This window comes from Melanotaenia boesemani, chromosome 13, assembly GCF_017639745.1.
Source record: "Melanotaenia boesemani isolate fMelBoe1 chromosome 13, fMelBoe1.pri, whole genome shotgun sequence".
NCBI classification, from domain to species: Eukaryota; Metazoa; Chordata; class Actinopteri; order Atheriniformes; family Melanotaeniidae; genus Melanotaenia; species Melanotaenia boesemani.
In genome coordinates, this window is record NC_055694.1 from 9,922,695 (window position 1) to 9,943,825 (window position 21,131).

The window sequence follows — 21,131 nt, forward strand, 5'->3', positions numbered from 1 at the left end:
TGATAAAGACACTCGTTTCAATGTCGTTCTTAGACTGCAAGAAATCAATAAAAAGATGTCCCTTTTTCAGTTTGTGTGAAATTTGGTCTTTGATGCTTGGAGTGAATTTTTGCTACATGAATGGTACCCAGATCTTACTTTTACAGATCCTATATTTAGACTGTGCCAGCACAATTTCTCTGTCTTTCAAACTAAGAAAAAAAAAATGTGATTTTAATAATTTTGGTGGACCCCGTCCCAACTGGGAACAGAAATGATTGAGACACTATGCTTCAATGTCTTTATATCTTCAAACTGTTATGATTTGCTGTGGGGATAATTATATAAAAAGGTAGCCACCACTGCCGTTAAACATATTTTTACACATATTTATTGAGAGTAATTTCAATTTTTGATAAAATACGAACTTATAAGAATATTTTAAGCTCAACAGTGCTGCCCCACAATATCTACCAGTATCTGACTGATGAGGATACAGATTTAAATGGCTCATTTGTTATAAAATGTGTTTTAATCAGTGGCAGTCTTTCAGTACATTATATGACATTAAAATTGTGGAGACTGTTTAAAAGTTTACATTTAGGTTGCAGCGTCACATGATAAAATGCAGGCTTTATTACTCTGAAACAGAATTTTGTCAGCATGCACAGTATGGAGACTGTGATTATTTAAGTTTATTAAAATAATAGTAATAGTAATTTATTGTTTAGCAGACAGCACCATGCTGACTGTTCTCATGATTAGCAATTGTGATATATATATATATATATATATATATATATATATATATATATATATATATATATATATACACTTATAAACTTACCTATTAATCTTCGTGAAACTAAAATGTAAATAAAAAAATAATGTCAACATTTACATGCAGTCTAAATAAAGTTTTTCATGTGGCATTGCTACTTCCATCTTTTTTTTTTTTTTTTTTTTTGAGTGTTAAAAATGGTTTGTCATTTGATACATTCTGGGCTAAATAAAACACTTTGTCCTCATTGGCATAGAAGGTGTCAACACCGTGAGTTGCCAATCCTGACCACTCATCGAAGCGCTGTCTTTGAGGTAAGTTTTAAAGATTCAGTAGAAATCGATAGACGTAATAATGTTTATTGTAAACAATTAAGTTGTTTTGAAATTATTATTTTATAAAACCTATAGCTTGGTTATTGATTATTTTATGTGTCAAGACGTTTTTAATAGTGTTAGATCATTCCAAAATGGCGATGTCATTAGTCGAACGTTGGTATTTGACCAATGTTAGCTTAGCTGAAACCTGCTAGCTAACAGGTGCTCAGTAATGACTTCTTATATTTTGAAATAAACATGACAAATGATTGCAAAACTGATGAGAAAAGATAACATATGCAGTTAATTTGGCCAAATTAAACAATTTCGGTTCCAAACATATTAAAATAATTTAAGCTTTCAACTAATTCTACAGCCAACACCAAAACTAGCTGTAGTAGTTGCACTCTGCGGACAATAAGATATATTTTTCCTGCTCTTGCTTCCATTAATAGAGTGAAAGATGTCATCCATCTTTCCAGCTGATAAAGCTGTTAATGGATCACCTCCATCTTGTGAGCACTCTTCTGACTTGATTGGTCTAGGCCAGGATGGATGTGTGACCCAGGGTCAGGAGCAGATGTTGGGCTCTGAACTTGGTCTCATGGAGATGACAGACAATGAATGTTCACATCTTCAGCACCTTATCCAAGCACACATGGAGGTCCATGCTGGACCTTTAGAAGAGCCAGATGCCAGACCTCATCCAGCTACAGTGATGGTTAAAGAAACCACTGGTTCTACAGTGATTTATCCCCTCATGTCTACTCAAGCCATTGATTTGTCAACTTCCAGCGATGACTACAGTCTGGTGATGTCAGGGGAGAAGACACCAGTCACCTATGGGGATGTTCCAAGTTTTGTGCTAGCCAGAATCAGAGATGAAGAAAGCCTGACTGAACCACCTGCCAAAAAGGTGAAATCTTCACAGTATCGATCCAGAGTAGCTGCTAGAGTTTGTCTGGAGAAAAGATTTGACAGCATGTGTGCTGAAACCACACCTCAAGACATTCACTCTGCTGTTCTCAACAAGTATGTTTCTGTAATACTGTTGTTATATTTTATTAAATGCAAAACTGATGTTCTTATTTTTTATGCAATGTGCAAAATTATCTTTGGTTCAGTTTTTTGACCGCACTTCAATATAGGGCAGAGGCTCAGGAAGTGGTCATGCATCCTCAAAATCAGAAGCGGATGAAAAATGAGAAAGCAAATCCTTTTGAAGTTTCTAGCTCATATGTTGCGGATACTTTTGACCAAGTAACCAACATTTGCAGTCAGGTAAGGTGGAAAAGCTAACCAACATATATTTTCATAGCTTCTATCTTCACCATAACTCTTAATTTAATGTTTGTTTATTTGTATTTTGCTATTTCAGGTTATTGCTAATATGGTTGTACCCAACAAACCTCAGAGTTTAATCATGCCCAAGAGTTTTTCCTTCAATTTTCACTCAGAGAGTCCTCAAACGGTCTATGCCAACAGCAGCATCCCTAGAACAGAGTTGGTTAAAATGAAAAGTAATAATCAAATTGTAATTTTATGCTTACCTAATAAAGTACAGTTGTCTACTATACTACTCTGCAAAATTGTAGGCCTATATCTAAATATCCCCCTCATGTTTTTCACAGCGAATGTGACAAAACCTGCTCGATCTTCTGTGCCACTCAGCCAGCGCAGGGAGAGACACAACAGCAAGGAGAGGGAGCGCAGGTGAGCCATTTTTTAACAGCGTCTCCACAGAGTGTGATTTGATTGCAGATACATCTCTGTCTGACATATTTTTGCTTGTGCATCCATCTTTACGGACTGTGTCCAGTATTGCTATCACATTGCACAGCATAATGAACCTTGAATAGTTCAGTTAAGATGTTCAAAGCAAGAGTTGCATTTTCAAGGGATATTTTTTTAGTGCAGGTTGCATTAAAGTCTTCAGCTTTCAGCTATACATATCGTCACATAAACAGATAAAAAATCCAGATTGGCTGATTGTATTATGTGATTTTGCTGTAACAATATTTATACATATTGTTTTTATATAGCATCACATAGCATTCTGCTATATGACCTGCTGAAAGGGTTGAGGCTTTACTTGAAGAAGATGTCTGGGTAGCAGGATATTATACCAATTCTGAATGCTCATAAATCTTTAGAGATCTTGTTATTAGCAACAGGTAGCAAAAACAAATAATTATTTTCCATTTCGTTGTTGTATCTGTGAGAATTGGCAAGGAAAAAAAAAATCTAGACAAAGTATTTTTGCATCAAGAAGGTGATTCCCAAAGTGCTATTAGCTGAAAACTTGGCATCTCTAAGGTGTACAGTTTCTCCATTTAAAAAAAAAAAAAAAAAAAAACTAGAAAAATGAAGAACAAATGAAGTGGGAGGCCCAAGAAAATAAAGGTAAAAAAAAAAAATCCAGCAAAGACCTGACACAGGACCTAAGAGATGCATCTGGCTTTTCAGTTGAGTTGTTTGCCGTTTACTGAAGTCTTATGGTCTCCGTGGAAAGGTGGTTGTCAAGAAAGCCATTCTTAAGGAAGGAAAAGAAGTGAATAACTTTGGAATGTCCTTAAAGAAGTCTGAGAACTATTTCTCAAGAAACTATATATAAAAAAACTTGTCTAAAAGGGTTCAGGCTTTGTTGAAATATTAAGCTGCTTGTAACAGAATGATCTGTTTTTTATGCTGACACCACTGAGTATTTGTTTTTGGCTTAATTCCTTCCCTAGAGAGATGTCTTTAGGGAAGAAATCATGTGCATCTAAGATGATTAAATCTCTGATTTCTTTGCTAATTTGATTTGAATTGACTTTATACATGAAAGAATAAGAGTGTTTTAAGCTACTGGCATGCTATAGAGATGTCTATTGTAACACATATATTGGAGTATTTTTGCAGCTCATGTTAAATTAATAGTGATACAGCAAATAATGGTTTGATTAAATCTTTGGTGCAGCCTGAATGCAAAACAGGTACTCAGCACACATCTACCGACCAGAACTGTCTCAGCCTGACATCTTTTCCTTCTAACCCAGCTTATAGTTACAGATATTGTCACATTCATTTCAGTTGAAAATATTCACATTAAACTTGTTTCCTCAGTGAGTTATAGGACAAGACACCCGAGGATGTGAGAAAGTAATGTTTGAGAAACACTGCTTTAAAAACGTGCTACATGTTTGTATCGCACAGGAAGAGAATCCGCTTGTATTGTGATGAGCTGAACACAATGGTGCCGTTCTGTAACTCTGATACCGACAAAGCCACCACCCTGCAGTGGACCACGGCTTACCTGAGATACATCAATAAAACATATGGAAACACCTTCAACGAGGTAAGCCTGAATAGATCATGGATGTAAAGCAGCATCGTCCTCTACCTGAATATTTTAGAAACCTGTATCTGTAAGATAAATATATCAGCAGACTTAATTCAGTTCATTTTTACACAACATAATCCTTCTATTGTGATGAATTACCACTTTGCAAGAACAAATTTAATGTAAACTACACAGTCGAATATAAATCACACCATATTGACAGTGTGCAACAGCACCACCATCTGGAGCGAAGGAGAAAGTCGAGAAAGCCCAAATGTAAAATAAAAAGTAGAAAATCTATCATGAACATTTCTTCCTATGCAGGAGTTTCAGAAGGTCTTCACTCGTGGGAGAGGAGGCTTTCTTAAATCCATCTTTTCTCCAGCTCAGCTTCTAATTAATCAAGAGATGGACGAGACACTGAGCATTCCTCTTGCAGCTGAACAATGAACTCCTCTGCCTTTAAAAATTTACTGACAATACAAGCATTTTATTTGAACCTTAAAACGTCTGCCTGAGCCTGTGAGGCTCTGCTGAGAAGGTTTTACATTTTTTATGCCAAAAAACGTGTCTTTGACTACTTTAGAGTGTCTCAGGAAGTGGATGGTTTTCAGTACCAGACTGTTTCATGCTCAGAAATGTCTTTGCAGCTGAATGTGAAGAACACATTGTCACAATATTTGAACTGGCGTACTATTTCTTCTGGCAGATATACAAGACAGTTTAGGAGGAGAGGTTTTTTTACACAGGTGGTGCTGTTTCCCTTTTAAAATGCAGAGGCAATTAAATAGGCTGATAGTTCAGGAATATTTGCATCTTTTATAACTGATGCTCACTGTTTTTTGGAATAGTTTTTCTCTACTAAATGTTCTTAAGCTCACTACATTCCTGCATCTCGTCTTTATTTATTGAGTAAAGCAAGAAAAATGTGATTGTAATTGATGAGGTTATTTGACTATTCTGAAGTGCACTGTTCATTTGATGTGTAGAGAAGAGTAATGTTTTACTGAAAAGTGGCTTTATTTGTTCTTTCTTACAACATGTCGCTGTAGCATCTTACTGTACATACAACAGTCACCCACAAATAATAAATAGTATTTAAAGTCATGTATATTTAATAGTTACAGCACCGGAAGTACATAGTGGATGTTGTCGTTGCAAGTTAGAAAAAATAACCTTGAAAAACCTTATAAAAACAAACTTCTAAGCCTTTTTAACGTACGCATTTTACGTCTCATTTATGAATCCACAAGTTTTGTTCTGTTTGTGATTCGCAAATCTACAGAATCAGCTTCACATGTTAAAAACAAAAATAGAAAACAAGCTGTAAAAAATATGACTATTAAAAGATTTAGTTTTGTATTAAATCTACACAATTTCTGGGCATCTAGTTATCTGTTTTTTTATTGCTTTTACAGTACATACACAGCTCCTCGACTCAGGCTTTTTCCCTCTGGCACTTATTTCCATATTTTACAATGTAAGCTTGCATGTTGAGGTAACACCTGTGCTTTATACAATGGACCATCATACATGCACATTTACTTCAGAGACAGTAAGTTTGTAGTGTGCTGTCTGCCATGAGGATGTTAACCAAAGTTAAAGGGGCAAAGAAACACCATGTAAAAAGTTTTTACAAACAAATGACTTGTTATGCAATCCAGTTCTCAGTCAAGTCTTGTTATGTGATAGTACTGGCATCAATGCAGATGTTCTCCATTCCTCTGGCCATTTTTTGTGGATGTCATCTGTGTTTTGTGGGTTTTTTTCTTCTTTTTTTTTGTCTCTCAATTGCTTTGGTTTTCATATCACTCCTGGGATGTTCCTCCATTCCTTTCAAAGCATCACGCCCACTGATGTTACTCTTCCCATCTTGTGATACATGTATTTAAATAAAGAAGACTTTTTTTGTGATCTCTCGTCTTTCATTTCCTCCCTCTTCACATATCACTCTCTCCCCACCTGTCAGTGTGGGGGATGTCAGGCTGCAGGGAGTCATGTTTAATGGTTTTTGGGGTTGGAGGATTTCCCTGCAGCTGATGCTCCCTGGCAGGCTGATGTATCACAGATCCCAGGAGGTCCCTGATGCCCAGTCCTACCTACCCTGCCTGGCTCTCCAGGCTCACCTGGATCTCCTGGAGACCCATCGCGACCATCTTTGACAATTCCAGGTACTCCTGGAAGACCTGTGCGAAATTTGAGATATTTTTAGAAATGGATTCAGTGCATATGGTTGAAGTTGGTTGAACAATGGCTGCCACATACCTTGGTTTCCTTGGTCTCCCTGGGGCCCGTCAATGGCTTTGCCAATGGGGCCCTTGTCACCTTGCTCACCAACATCACCTGTAATGAAAACAGAAACCTGTATTTTTCTGCTTCAGTGTGTGGTCTTTCAGCACAAATTAGATTTTTTTAGAAGCTTTCTTTTTAAGTTACAATTTGCACTTCTTCTAGAATAGAATATTTTGTTGCATTTACATAATGAAATGAATAAAAAATTGGCACTAATGTTATTTATTATACCTCTGGGGCCTGGATCTCCAAGTTCTCCTGGCAGGCCTCTATACCCTGGTGGTCCACGGGCGCCTGGATGCCCAATAGAGCCAGCAACTCCCGGCTGTCCATTAGATCCAGGAGCACCAGGACGACCCACCATTCCAGGTGCCAGAGGTCTTCTCAGATTAGCAGCCAGCTGTGCGATCTGATCTGCATGAAAAAAAACACCAGAGGGTTATTTCTCAACATTTCTTTGATTCAGCACAGCAGTGAATCACAGATGGAGAAAATATGAAGATGCTCACCATCAATCATTGAACCACAGAGCTCTCTGATGTGCTGCTCACTCACCAGTTTGCCCTGATATACACAAGAACAAATGTCTGAAGCATAACTTCATTCAAAAAATCTGTATAACATGCTTTAATAAGCCAGTCTCTTTGGACAGACTCTACACTCACAGGAACACCTATCTTTCCTGGGATTCCCGGCACACCCTGTTCACCTTGGAAGCCCATTGGTCCTGGTTTTCCTGGAGGCCCTCTTGCACCGAGCTCTCCTTGTGGACCTGTTACCCCCTTTGGCCCCAGTTCACCTCGCTTCCCTGACTACAGTCAACAAGAATGATGGATTTAATGCCTCAGTAAGTTTAGCAAAAATAGTTTTTCTTTAAACTAGAGTACAAAACATTTATACAGCGTAATTGCTGATTAAACACTAACTGAGGAACAAAATGTCTGTTGAGACAATGTGGGGGTGGATCCATATGGCATGTTGTTGCTTGATAATTACTCCAACGAGCACCGCAAACAGTAAATGAGACATGGAGAGTGAAGCTCATCAGTGCTGTCTCTGTCTCTAATTACAGAAACTGTGCTGTGGCTTAGTGCGACTGGTCCTTCCCTCGTGGCGATAGCAGCAAACAGGCCAATAAAGCTAAAGCTGCAATGCCTATCTCTAATTAATCCTATTAAACCTGGAATGTGAGGCTGAATCATGTGCAGTTACTCTGACAAGTGCCCAACAGCTCAGACTGAGGAACCACTTTTTTACTGCTCAGTAAGGGAGTCTGGAGCAAACTTGTGCTGCTAATTACACTTGTTCACAACATCTGATCTATGTTTGGCACACATGAACTATTTAGTGAGCTGGTTTGAGGGGTAAGGATCTGTGTATGAAATACTGTAGATGTAAAACTGGATGAAGCAGCTCACCTCGCCTTTTTGTCCAACTGGACCAAAAGGACCCTGAAAATGAAGACATCCTTTTAGATAAGCATGTCAAAGAGAATCACTAGGTTATTAGTATTGCCTCTTGGATTTTGGGGGGGGGGGGGGGGGGGCAGACTCAAATTCTGCAAATACTCACAGGCTCTCCATTCTCTCCTGGTAAACCATCACTTCCTGCCACGCCCTAAAGTAACACAAGTTCTTAATTATTTGACTAGTTGTCAAAAAAATGCATGACTAAAATCTGAATATAAAGAAACATAGCTTTGACCAATTTAAAGCGAGAAAAATTATAATTCCTCTTCAAACTGTTGTAGGGAGACTATCCCATCCCACATTAGAGAAAGTTTAAATATTGACTTACCATTTCTCCCTTTGCTCCAGAAGCTCCAACTGGACCCTACAGGGTTGATAAGAGCATACAGTGAGTTTTAAAAAAAAAGAGCCATGCAGAGATTTGTGGAAGACGGAAGGGGGAGTGGGGAAGCGAGGTGGTTGAGCGGGACCAGGACTGACATAAAGGCCGGCTTTGTTCTGTCCACAGGTTCTGAACAGGAGGCCACTTTGTGTCTGTGCACTCTCCTGTCTGTAGTCTGAGTTTATACAGATGAAACGGGGGAGGGCTGAGCTGGTTACTGACATACAGAGCCCCCACCCAACTGAACCTTAGTGTTATAAAAGAAAAATAAATTCAAGATCTCAGAATTAAATAATAATAATAATAATAATAATACCTAAATAGGTAAATGAATAAATAATGTAAATAACTATGAGCTGGAGCCATTTATCGTGTTAATGTTTAACTGCTTTTTCCACACATGAAAACTCACCCTGTCACCAAAATCTCCACGCAGCCCTGTTGGTCCTGGAAGACCTGGATCACCCAAAGCGCCTTTAACTCCCTGTAACACACACACAGCCAGTAAGTTCACTAAAAATTATAATAATCATAGAAAAAAAACAGAATTTTTTGAGATTTCATGCAGCTGACCTGGAAGCCTCTCACTCCCTGGGGCCCAGGATTGCCAGCTGGTCCAATACCTCCCTGTTAGAAAGAGACATTGTCATGTGATCTCACTGGATGCAAAATATCACATTAGATATTAATAAGAGCCTCTTTTTGTGCAATTTTAATTCAAAGAAAAAGAGCGAAGCAAATGGATGCTGCAGTTGCGAGACATGATCTGTAATGCAGCACACCGTGTGATGATATTGTGTTGTGCTAGTTTACCCCCCCTCCTCCTTCTTCACGCAGGGTGTGATTTGAAACAAAGGGCTCACTATTTATGAACTCTTTCTTCATGAAACTCAGCTTTCCTCCCTGCAGGTATACCTTTGTTACTAATCAAGTCCACTCTAACAAGCTGTTGGGTCAGAGTGGATACTCCAGGTACTTTTGTAGAATATAATTAGATATGAAGGATAGTAGTTTATTATCTTGCTATTCCAGTTTAATTTCATAGTTTCTACACTGCTGTGCATTGATATGTGTAAAAAAAATATTGCTTTCATTTTCTTACTCAGATATACTAACTTTTTTTACTACAACAGCGTGTTTTAAAGTGCTAGAAAAGGGTAACTGGAGCAAAGATTCTCTTTGTTTGAGCCTTTAGCACATTATTTTGTAGCTGTGGCTATACTAGCCCTGCAACTCCATAACAATAGGTTATATGAGTTGTCATTTTTTCTAGAGTATTAATTAACTTACTGCTACTCCTCTGGGACCTGCTATACCCCTCTCTCCTGGGACACCGATCTCACCCTGAAGAGAAAATATTGTAGACAGGTCAGGAAGTCTTAGGGAGCAGACATGTTGGCTTAAGTGCATCAAAGAGGCTTTTACCCCTCAGCAATAATCCCACCAGATACATACAGGAATACCTGGCTCTCCAGAGGGTCCCATCTCCCCAGCCTTCCCTGGATCACCCTGTAAAAGAAGAGAGATGTTATTGTTTTTTTTTTTTTTTGCTCCTTGTCTTCTTTCTAGGCTGTGTGGAGTTTCTTTAACTTACAACTTCTCCTTTGGACCCCTTTGCACCAGCCTTTCCTTGCAGACCCTAAAAGTTAAGTTACAGAAGTTGTATCATAATGGTAAAACATGGGTTATCCTCCATATTTTGCAGAATATCACCGGGAATGTCACTGAATTGTAAATCTAAGTATTTATACTCACAGGAAGTCCATTGGGTCCTTTTTCTCCTACTACTCCGTGGCGTCCAGCATCACCCTGTCAGCAGGCAAACACAGTGACACTACTGCTCACTCAGTGGACTCGCAACTTAAGTCAAGGATCTTTCAGGAAAAGGAAGTGCAGCCTACCTTCTCCCCATCCAACCCTGGTGTTCCATCTTTGCCATCTCTGCCAGGAATACCCTGCCCAAAACATCAAATATCACCCTCATAGTTTGAAGATGTGATATCCGATACACATTTATGTTTTTGCACATATAAACTCACAGGCTCCCCTTTGGGTCCTGCTCCCCCAGGAGCTCCTTTGGGACCAATTTTACCCTGTTAAAAGACATATAACGGTGTTATTTAAGCATTTTTATGTATCTTCTAACAATTACAACTCAAAGTTTTTGACTTACAATTTCTCCTTTGGGTCCTTTGAATCCTTGTGGTCCTTTTTCTCCAGTATCACCCTGGAAATATCAGATGAAACACACACAGCTATTCATTGATGGGACCAGCCATCCAATCCCGCAGTCATCTACCAACATGAACAGTTTTCATGATGTGGAACAAACAAGAAGTGACTCACTGTCTTTCCAATGATGCCGGCAATGCCAGGCTTGCCTCTGAAACCCGGGAAGCCCTGGAGACAAACCGAGGATGACGAGGTCAAATAAAGCATCCTGATTCAAACTGAGATGTCCGCCCAGTGAATAATAACATGAGTAAAGCAGTTAGGATTGACCCTGAATTAAAGTTGCTTACTCTGTCGCCTACAGGTCCCATTGGGCCTTGTAAACCTCTCAGACCACGTGGGCCCTGAAACACAGCAATAAAGCACTCTTACAAACTTACTTATATTAAAAGTTAAATGGGGGGGATTAACTTTCATAATGGGACATTCTCTTTGTGAATCTTACCTGCAGACCGACTGTACCAGGAATACCTGCTGGTCCGGGTGGGCCAGGGTCCCCCTAGAGATACAGAACACGACACTGAAAACACCATTGGGCATGTATAACAAACATCTGATTATTTTCACCACGCCTTACCTTCTCTCCATCTTTTCCAGGCTCTCCCTTGTCTCCTTTGTGTCCAGTGTGTCCCTACATAAGCACACACACAGAAATTAGGTTAGTTGGGACACATGAAGCAAGTTCGCATAGCGCAATAAAAAAAAAAAAGATATAGAAAGAACCGTGATGGAGATTCTTTACCTTGAATCCTGGCATCCCAGGTGCACCAGGGGGACCAGGGGGGCAGATTGCAGGACACTGTAAAGGACAAAGACAAAACACTGAGGACACTGCAGTTGCTGTATGTAGACAACACGTTTTCAGCTCATATAAGGTACTTTCACAACATGCACTGCTCACGTCTTACCAGAAGGTCTCCACTAAGATCTTGAAGGCTGCCAGGAAGCCCCTGACAGAGGGAGAAATCACACCTTTTTTTTAAATAATAGCATTTGTGAATTCTTTGGTTCTTTTTCAACAAGAGATTGACTCTACTGTACAAACTATGTGATATAGAAGCTATACGATGATACAGTACTGTAGAACAATCTTAAATCAAACATTATTTCTTCATATGTTGCCAGGAAAATTGGGAAATAGATACAGAAACAGAAAATGTACAATCCGAATTAGCTTGAGAGTCAATGTTTGGTGTGTCTTCAACACAGCTTGAGCCCTCTCAGATAAGCTTTCTTGTAGTTTTTTAAATTAATTTTCAGGAATAGTTCTCCAGGCTTCTTAAATGACATTTCAAAGCTCTACCTTAATATGGGCTCCATTCTCTGTTATTATGATCCCACACTGCTTCAGCAATATGCCAGTTTTTGAGTTATTTGGCATACCTTAGTTTTTTTCTCCTACTTCCATTTCTTAAAAATGGCTTCTTGACAGCCACTCTACCATGGAGACCGCTTTTGATGAGGCTTCAGTAAACAAAAAACAAGTCCACTGAAAGGCCAGGTGTGTCTCAGGTCTGGTGTCAGGTCTGCCACTTCAAGATCTTTTTTTCTATTTCTTAAATATATCCTTTTCTGTTCCTCTTAATCAATAGATATTTTTGACCAGCCACTTCTTTTGTCCTCTACTTGTCCAGTTTCCTCAAGTATTTAAAAGAAAAACACCATGCTGAGCTGAACCACATGTTCATCTAAAAGCTCTTTACTTAGTTTGTTCATTCAGTCAAACTGACTCATCTTTGCCCACTTTCATAAGTGCATCTAAAAAATGGGAACAAATGACGTCTTTGTGACAGGCTGCTTCTAACCGAGTGTCTAAAGTGACTATTTAAACAGGTTATTTGCAAAGTTGCCTGTAATGTGCAGACAACACAAATTAATCCTTTGAGTAAGATGCCTTTTTGTGCTTAAAAAGCTCATAGATCATTTTGAGAAGTGGCTTTCAAAAGAAAGTATGAAAGACCTTCAGAAAGCCTGAAGAACTGATGCTCAATACCACTTTAAAAGATTACAAGACAGACTGGTTCCTTGGAACCAAAATATAAAGAAGTGAGGAATAATACTGAGACTAGTGTAAATGCACTTACTGGAGGTCCATCAGAGCCAGGAGGTCCAGGAAGTCCTGAAAGACCCTCAGCACCCTGAGAAACAGAAAAGCACCAATATTACAAATGTCTTCAGCCCTTCACTGTCAAATATGTACTTTCATCCTTGTTAAGGATGTTTTTCTTATCTGGTTTCATTAGCAAGAAGTGGTCTGTCCATACTTACTGCAAATAAGATATGACCACATAGGAAAGAGTAATACCTGGGGCTCACCTTCTCTCAAAATTCTGAAGTTACTGTAACTTCACAATAACGTTAAATGTTCTGTGTGTAGCGGGATGTATCTGCAGTTAGAGGCTGGCTCACATTCACCTGGTAAAAGAGGAATCTTACAACCCAAATTTAAAAACCCTGTAAACCCCCTTTTTTCCCATATGTGTGTGTGTGTGTGTGTGTGTGTGTATTTTAGTTTCACATTATGTCAGATGTTTTCTGTTGATAAAAGGGACAGACCAGTTCAGCACATCTGGACTCTTTTCCATCCAAATGTTGATCCGTATGACCACAGAACAGTTTTCCACGTTGCCTCAGACTGTTTTAAATGAGCTTTAGCCCAGAAAAGATGGCATCTCTAGACTGTGTTCACATTTGTTTTTTTTTTTTGTATAATAGAGCTTAAACTTGTATTTGTGGGTTTCATGGTGACCTGTGTTCATATACAGTGATTTCTGGAGGGGTTCTGTTTTTAATGCACTGCTGCATGAGGGCCCCAATATCACTTGTCTTGTCTTGTCTTATGTGCAGATTCTTCCAGATTTTTTTTATCTTTTGATATTATTCACTGTAGATATTAGGATCACAATTGTATATTGAGAACCATTTTTCTCCAAAATGTCTAGATTCTGTTAGTCTCAGATTGATGAACCTCTGCCCATCTTTACATCTGAGAGACTCTGCTTCTCCAAAATGCTCCTTTATACCCGGTCATATTACTAACCTGTTGCCAATCAACCTGATTAGTTTTCCAATGCTCCTCCAGTTTTTTCTGATTGGTGCCAATTACTTTTTAAGCTTTTTGTTCCCCCTTGTCCAACTTTTTTGAGATGCACTGCTGCCATTAAATTAAAAAAAAAACTAGTCAATATTTTCCACAAAATGTCTACGTTTCATCCTCTGACATGTTGTTTCTGTTCTACAGGGAAAAAACTTATGAAATTTACAAATCCTTGCATTCTGGTTTTGATTTAGAATCACATTTTTTTACTATTCAGGTTGTATTTTCATGCTCGTGTTAAATCAGATCTTTGCACTCAAGATTTTGTGACATCACAGATCAAAAGTTAATCCGGTGATAAGAAAGATGTAATACAGAAACTTTAAACTTCTAGCACAACTGATCTGAGAACTGATTTGTCATTTTAACAGATAACATCTAACTAGCTACTTAAATGTTAATTGAGAGTACACGTTTAATAATACTTCAGTTATCTGCAGGCTGTTGTAACCCTGGTATTAACCTGTCCCAAACTGTTGTTAAACTCCTCACATTGCTGCTGAGCTGAATAAAATCCAAACAGCTTGTGACCCAGCACCAACACTGAGACTGCCTTTGAGCAATTATGTCACTGTCATTCAATGGTTTAGGTTTAGGACAATGTTGTACAGATTACAGCTACTACACCTGCTGCACTGCCCTATAACAGCTGCAGATGCATGCACAGACATTACATGTTCCAGCTTAAATAATATGTGGGTGATAAGTTTTATATGGTCCTGAAATTAGAAAAGACTATTACTCTGTGAATTAGTGAATGAAATTATATAATTTTGATAGGAAGTCAGTCTTAATTGAAGAAATCAGACAGATACTTACTGCTGGACCCTGAGGTCCGACTCCGCCTGGCAACCCATTGGTTCCAGGTAGTCCCTAGAAACAACAACCAAACAAAACAAAACACTTGGTACACAGTATGTGGATTTCATCACAAAACAAAAAACATACACTTCCAGGATGCAAAGTAAGACAACTGAGGTGTACTCACTGCAGCTCCTGGTCTCCCTCTGCCCTACGAAAGACACAGGAAGGCAAATTAAGTCACAAAAACAAGAGCATTATTAGAGTTAGAAACAACATCTATCACGTGATGTTACACTGCAGGTTATCCACTTTCAAAGTTTACCACAACTTGTATTCTTTAGGTGAATGTCCATTTTCCAGTAGTCTAATTATACGATACTGGCACTTTAAACTGTATCCTCATTGTTTTAATGTCAGCAGAGACTTCCCTGAGTTAGTTTAAAGCTGATTTGGTCCAGTCTGTAAATCTAAAATGGGTTGTGTAGATATAAAATCAGAGTTCTCTAAATACTCCAGGCCAGTGAAACAGATATTTAAGTGAAGTAATGACTAGAAGTCAAACAGCTGTGTATGTGTGTGATTTGATGTGTGTATGTGCTACACAGAAGTGACATTACTTACAGGAGTCCCAGGTGGTCCCGAAGGTCCTGGTTCACCCTGATGACAGCAACACAAAATCATTATCAGGCTTTGAGACATAATCAAGGAGTGCAAAAGAAACCACAAAACCCATGAAGAAACTCTGATGTAAATTACTTTATTTTTCATTTCCTTTACTTAACTTGTTTCCAGAAAAATAGGGAAGCTTTTTTTAAAAAAAAGCATAACTTTAATCTGTAATTGTTCATTTATAATTAAGTGTTTATTTAGCAAAATTACAAAGGAAATGATTTTTATTGTCTTCACTGTCCAACTTCTTGTATCTTTAAAAGTTTGAAAACTGAGCGTACACACTCAGTAGGAGACAGATCTGGACTGTAGGCAGGGATCCAGAATGACGTTATAGCCACAGATCTCCTGGCATAAGACAATGTCTTGATGGTAGCATAGGTCTCATCAAATTTCCAATATAGGCTTCAGCATCAGTGATACTTTCACACATATGCAAGTCCCCTCAACCATCCCTGACACTTTGTGACATCCGAGAATAGTTCGTCCCCGGAGAACTTGACATTTTTGTGTAGGGTAGATATGTGGTTTTCTTCCTGGTATTTCAGAAACCCTTTTAACATATCAGCAAACCTGTCAGAGGTGGATCGACTTCAGCCACCCGTGCCATCGCATATAAACAGATATGCAGCGCAGGGGCATCAGTCCCATCTTTAAAAAGTACCTGCAGTTTCAGGTTGCATTTCTGGAATGTAAAACAGTGCAAAGTTCTTTGCATTACTTATTATTTATTAAGGATTCTCCTGCTTTTTGTGGAACATTTTAACCACTACTCCTCCTCATGTGGAAAGATGAGAATTTGATGAATATTCCTTTTACGCCAATTCTGACACCCTTACCAGACACCAATGAACATGCAGACTGTAGAATCTTCAAAAACAGTGTCTTGTGTATATTCTGTAAATCTTTGTCTTTTTTCTGCATTTGTAATGTATTGCTGGTATCAAAAAGGAATCTAGAGTTTATATATTTTTAGATGCAATGACGCTGGTCAGTGATGAGGCTGATATGTATTTTGTAAAAGTCCAAAGAAAGTTAAAAAATATAAATAAAAGTTTTTATTGCATTTAGAAACGTGTCTTTTCTGGAAATGGGGTTTGGAGTTGATTAATAAAGGATAATGCCACACATTAGCATTATGAAAAATGAAGATAAGGGGACTAATGTGTGGTGTGTGCTTCATAGAGTTTAACTGTAGCTCATAAGAATGGAGCACGACAGTGTGTGTCCCTTCCCAGCTGTATTTGTGTTGTTTCTAAAGGGAGATGGAAAAAGACTTTAAATAAACACACCTAACACAGTGCTGTCACACCTATACACTACATTCCTCAGCATGCAAAATGCACATCGGTGCATCGTAGAGTACAAATCCCAAACAAAGAGTTGTGAGGTGCCTGTGTGTGTGCCAACAATGTCTGATGTCAAATCATAAATCTATCACAAAGTGAATGTTGACCAGATTTAAAATAAGAAAAAGTCCACATTAAGGGGCTTGGAGGGTGTGACACATCTGTCACCCAGAAGAATCATCTGTGTCCTTTTGTGCTCATATGCATAAAAACAATGGCTGTCCTGCTTTACTGTGACACCAGATTGTGGATACTGCATCTGAGCTGTAGTTTAGTTTATACTTTGTTTCAGGAACTTATTTGACTCTTCAGCACAGTCGGCAGTGTATTTATCTGTGTAATTAGGGACATGGGCACATGCAAGCCTCCTCATTGGGTTAGCTAAACGGTGGAAGGAGTATGGGGGCAGAGGTGCATTGTGTAAGCTGAAAGTCTTGATTATCCAGGATGCTGCAGCAGTGATGTCAAACATTGTAATTCTCTATCACTCTGAGAATAAGACTTATCTGCATCAGGAACTTCTACAATCTTGCAAACTGGTGAAAAACAGTGCACATTCCGGTGAGGATTAGGAAGCAGCAGGAACAAACCTCATTCTGATCCCTCATTAAAAATATTCCCAACCATGCTGTTGAGCCAGTTTGACTAGTTCAAGCTGGCATGCAAAACTCTGGCCTTATGCCTGTTAGAGCCTCCTAAAGAGCTGCATGAAACAGAGTCTGATTTAGCAAAGTTTGCTTTTATATACGTTCACGTGTGGGTGGCTGACTTCACCTAACTGATGGAGTGTGAAGCAGCTTGGAGGCTGCCAAACCCAATCAGGGCATATACATGTATCCTCAGCATCTCTAAAAGTTTAAAAGCCCAAAACACGCTTACTGCTTCTCCTGGGGGTCCATCTTTGCCAGCAGGACCATCAGGACCGGTCAAACCCTAAAGAGGAAGAGTAAAATCATCATGTTGTTACCAATGTTGTCTAGAACTGATCATTTCCAGCTTCCCAGCATCAACCATATGCAGTTTGGGCACTAAAATAAAAAAACAAAGAGTTGTGTTGATTTGAATTTGTGTGTGGTCACTTACATCGATCCCTGGAAGTCCTGGCAGGCCTGGTTTTCCTGGTGATCCTGGTATTCCTCCTTTTCCTTTGGGACCCTACAAAGACACAGATGAGAACAAAGTCATTTACCCAACTGGGAGGAAAAATATACTTATTTAAAAAGTGATTCATCTTCAAAAAAAAAAAAAAAAGTCCCTTCTCAGTACACTTTGGATTTTGGACATGTTCCTTTTTCTAATTGCGTCTGAGATGAAAAGATTTTGTATCCTGGAGTGTAAAGTCTGTTGGTCTCATGCTCTTATGCTAAGAGCGTAGAAAAGCCTTTTATCAGACTAATATAACTGGAGATTGCTTCTTGCGTTGGTGTGTGTGACCAACTAATTCTCCTTCCACATTCCTGGTAGGGAGTATGTTTGTTATCTGGGTTTGTCTAATTTAAAGTGCTATTATTATTTATTAACATAGAGAAAACCTCAATGAAACTGCTCTAGTTTAACACCATTATATACTAATTAAGAAAGGATGCAAAGAAATTGGTAACCCTTAGGAAAACCTTGTACTTGTAGCTGTTAAAGTTTTTTTTTTTTTTAATAATAAAGAAGAGTAGTAATGATCACAGAAGCGTTTTGCTTTAATAATCAACGTTTCAGCCCTTGGGCTTTCTTTCTTCAAGAAGTATCAAACTGAAATTTATATAGAGCCAGAGACTATGACACACTTAATTTTTTTCCTATACAACTTAATTTGTTTGGGCAGACTAGATGGAATACTTACAGCTTTGCCAGGCAGTCCAGCAGGTCCAGGTTTCCCCTGTTAATGAGATAACAGCCTTCATTTATTCTTTATGTTAATAAGTTGTTAATCTTAAAAGGCTCATACACAATGAATTTATAAAAATGCAGCTGTTGAAATATTAGTGTCGGACAAGTTTAAAGAGTCTACAAGTCTAATTACAGATGAAGTGATGCTAGATCCTGATTCAAATTCATCAATATCTGAAACAACGTGTGTATGAGCTGCTTTCTGAATGCAGTGTTTCCCTTATGCTGAAAATGGGGAAGAACAAACACCACTAAAGTGACCCAGTGTAGACTGGACACATGATAAAAGCCTCAGTTTGGTTTTTGGGGGGGGTTAAGGTGCAGGGAGGAGGTGCGAACTGAAATTCTAGATGGTCTCACAGAGCTGGGGAATGTATGAATGGACCCTCTGTGTGCCCAAACGTTACTGGAGTCTCAAAAAAATTATCCAAAGCTAAAATGGTTTAAAGTTTTCTGATGTGTAAAAACAACAGATTCCCAAGGTTTATTTTTATATTCATTTAGATATGTTAGCAGATTTTTCTGTTACTTAGCTTCTTCCTTATCCCATTTCCTCTTAGAAACTGTGCAAGTATAATCTCATCATGCAATTTTTCTATTAAAAACACCTCCCTAAACAATTAAATAATACATATAAATCAATATGGTTGCCTAAAGTGAATATGCAAGCCATTCATTGTATAAATGCAAAGAGTATTGAAAGGAAAATCTATTTTTAATTAGAGAGTTTCTCTGAATCATTTTCACTCACACACCTAAACCCTGCCCACATCTTCCATAAACGACCATTCAATACTTGTAGGAGGAGCTACAAGAGGAGTCAGGCTGATAAAATATAATATCTGGAGATTCAGCAACACTTGTGAATCAGCAAAACATTAAAAGTAATTCCAATATTAAAATTCAACAATAAAAACAGCCAAGGCTGAGTTGTCCTGATTATAGAATATAAAAAGAAAAAAATGAAACAAAATTATATAATCTGTAATTCTTAATCTCTTAAATCTGTTGTTTACCCACTGAAAGAAAATTAGGACCTAAATCATCTGCTTTCTGCTCTCACCTACTGTTACTGGTTGACTGTGAAACCTTAAATAATCTGGATTACAGCCACATGCAAGTGAAGACTCCTGGCTAACTCACATCTGTGCCATCCCTTCCCGGTGATCCTGGGGGTCCTGGTGGCCCAGTGGCTCCTCTGGGGCCTGGCCTCTGCAAAATACAATGCATCAAAAGTTTAATTAATCCCCAACGAACATAAACTATCATTATGGGTTTGATATGAAGTGAATACGGGAAAATGCTTAAAATATGCCACTGCAACCCCATGAACTACATGCTGAGAAAAACGTGTAAAAACGAGTTAAATTTCATTGACAGCACAGAGCATGGCTCCGACAGATTTAAATAATAACACAAATATATTTGAAACTAAATGTTTATGATATGAGGACTTTCCAGATGTGCTCCAGAGTTTTGCTCAGCCAGGGCCAATGAATGAACAGAGGCGGCTTTGTGCGCGCTGATCCAACGTGCGCATTCCGCAGGATCAGGGAAAACAGAACCTAGACTGCAGCAGCGTGAAAGATACAGCCACCTGCACAGTTTCGAGACTCCTCAAAAGATCCTGACCTTAAACTGAGCTGGAAGAATAAACCCCACACACAGTTTACAACTAAAATAGAATATTAGGTTTTAGAGTAAACTGCTTGGATATCAGGCCTTGAGCAAGGGTGAGAGGAAGCAATGTCATCACCATCACCCAGTAATATTCACTGTTACGTAGGCCTACGGCACTGAGGCAAGACTCTAAACACAGATAGCGCAATTAAAGTGCTCCAAAAGAATAATGCCGCACGTTGACAAGCCTTACCTGTGCAGAGGATGATGTTAAAAGCTGGCACAGCAAGAGCGCCCAAAGGGCAGAGAACAGCACCATGGCTCCCCGCTCGCGCTCACAAACCCAAGTTTATGCGGAAAAGGTCAAATCCCCGGTTCCAGGTCCTGTCTCGTTCCCCCCCAGCAGCGTCCACGACGGAGCCTTCCTTCACCTCACGGAGTGCAGCCCCTGAATGGCTTTCTCTTTGCTTCCAGATAAACCCGAGCCTCCAGCCGAAGGGGCTGAACTCAGTCTAGCACATTGCACACAGGGGTGAGGGGGTGAGGATGGTGAAGGAGGTAGGGAATCCATTTCGGACACCAAGAAAGTGGGAAGAGCTATGAATGTTAAACATATAAACTAACCAATCAGAGAGCAGGAAAAACAGTTAACGTCTGATAATGAGTGAACATTTTCAGAAAGTAATGGATCCTACATTTCCCATAATGCACTTCAATCTCTGCATTCTGACATCAAGTCATTGGCCTAGTTCGTAGATTTCTGTAAGTAAATTAGTCATTTTCACCTTCAAACGGATCAGCTTGGTGTTAAAGATCTACTTTACATTCATATTAATATAGAAGTGCTTCTCTTTTTGAACAAGTTAAATTAAATTAAGCTTCAATCAGTGTCAAAAAAAATCTGCAGCCTATTTTAGGATTCACCAGTGTTATTCTG

At 38.8% G+C, this 21,131-nt stretch overlaps 2 protein-coding genes across 4 annotated transcripts; one reads left to right on the plus strand and one right to left on the minus strand.

Moving 5' to 3' along the window:
• The first annotated feature begins 946 nt into the window (after positions 1 to 946).
• On the plus strand, positions 947 to 5,496 carry LOC121651425 (transcription factor-like 5 protein). Of its 2 annotated transcripts, none has more exons than XM_042003627.1 (7): positions 947 to 1,074; positions 1,533 to 2,109; positions 2,202 to 2,358; positions 2,456 to 2,597; positions 2,709 to 2,790; positions 4,273 to 4,414; positions 4,724 to 5,496. In XM_042003627.1, the coding sequence occupies exons 2-7, from the start codon at positions 1,541 to 1,543 to the stop codon at positions 4,847 to 4,849; spliced, it is 1,218 nt and encodes a 405-aa protein (XP_041859561.1). In that variant the 5' UTR covers positions 947 to 1,074; positions 1,533 to 1,540; the 3' UTR covers positions 4,850 to 5,496. The 2 variants fall into 2 exon arrangements, with proteins under 2 accessions (XP_041859561.1, XP_041859562.1); XM_042003628.1 differs by having other exon boundaries at positions 953 to 1,074; positions 2,226 to 2,358; positions 4,724 to 5,495.
• Positions 5,497 to 5,501: 5 nt separating this feature from the next.
• On the minus strand, positions 5,502 to 21,100 carry col9a3 (collagen, type IX, alpha 3). Of its 2 annotated transcripts, XM_042003625.1 has the most exons (32): positions 20,448 to 21,100; positions 19,718 to 19,786; positions 18,528 to 18,563; positions 17,777 to 17,848; positions 17,573 to 17,626; positions 15,297 to 15,332; positions 14,860 to 14,883; positions 14,691 to 14,744; positions 12,859 to 12,912; positions 11,683 to 11,724; positions 11,517 to 11,573; positions 11,352 to 11,405; positions 11,220 to 11,273; positions 11,065 to 11,118; positions 10,889 to 10,942; positions 10,716 to 10,769; positions 10,582 to 10,635; positions 10,444 to 10,497; positions 10,298 to 10,351; positions 10,137 to 10,181; positions 9,998 to 10,051; positions 9,833 to 9,886; positions 9,116 to 9,169; positions 8,955 to 9,026; positions 8,489 to 8,524; positions 8,264 to 8,308; positions 8,110 to 8,142; positions 7,357 to 7,503; positions 7,201 to 7,255; positions 6,923 to 7,105; positions 6,665 to 6,742; positions 5,502 to 6,585 (listed from the first exon to the last, which is right to left on the minus strand). In XM_042003625.1, the coding sequence occupies exons 1-32, from the start codon at positions 20,511 to 20,513 to the stop codon at positions 6,401 to 6,403; spliced, it is 2,037 nt and encodes a 678-aa protein (XP_041859559.1). In that variant the 5' UTR covers positions 20,514 to 21,100; the 3' UTR covers positions 5,502 to 6,400. The 2 variants fall into 2 exon arrangements, with proteins under 2 accessions (XP_041859559.1, XP_041859558.1); XM_042003624.1 differs by lacking the exon at positions 20,448 to 21,100 and having other exon boundaries at positions 19,718 to 20,121.
• Between the last annotated feature and the right edge of the window lie 31 nt (positions 21,101 to 21,131).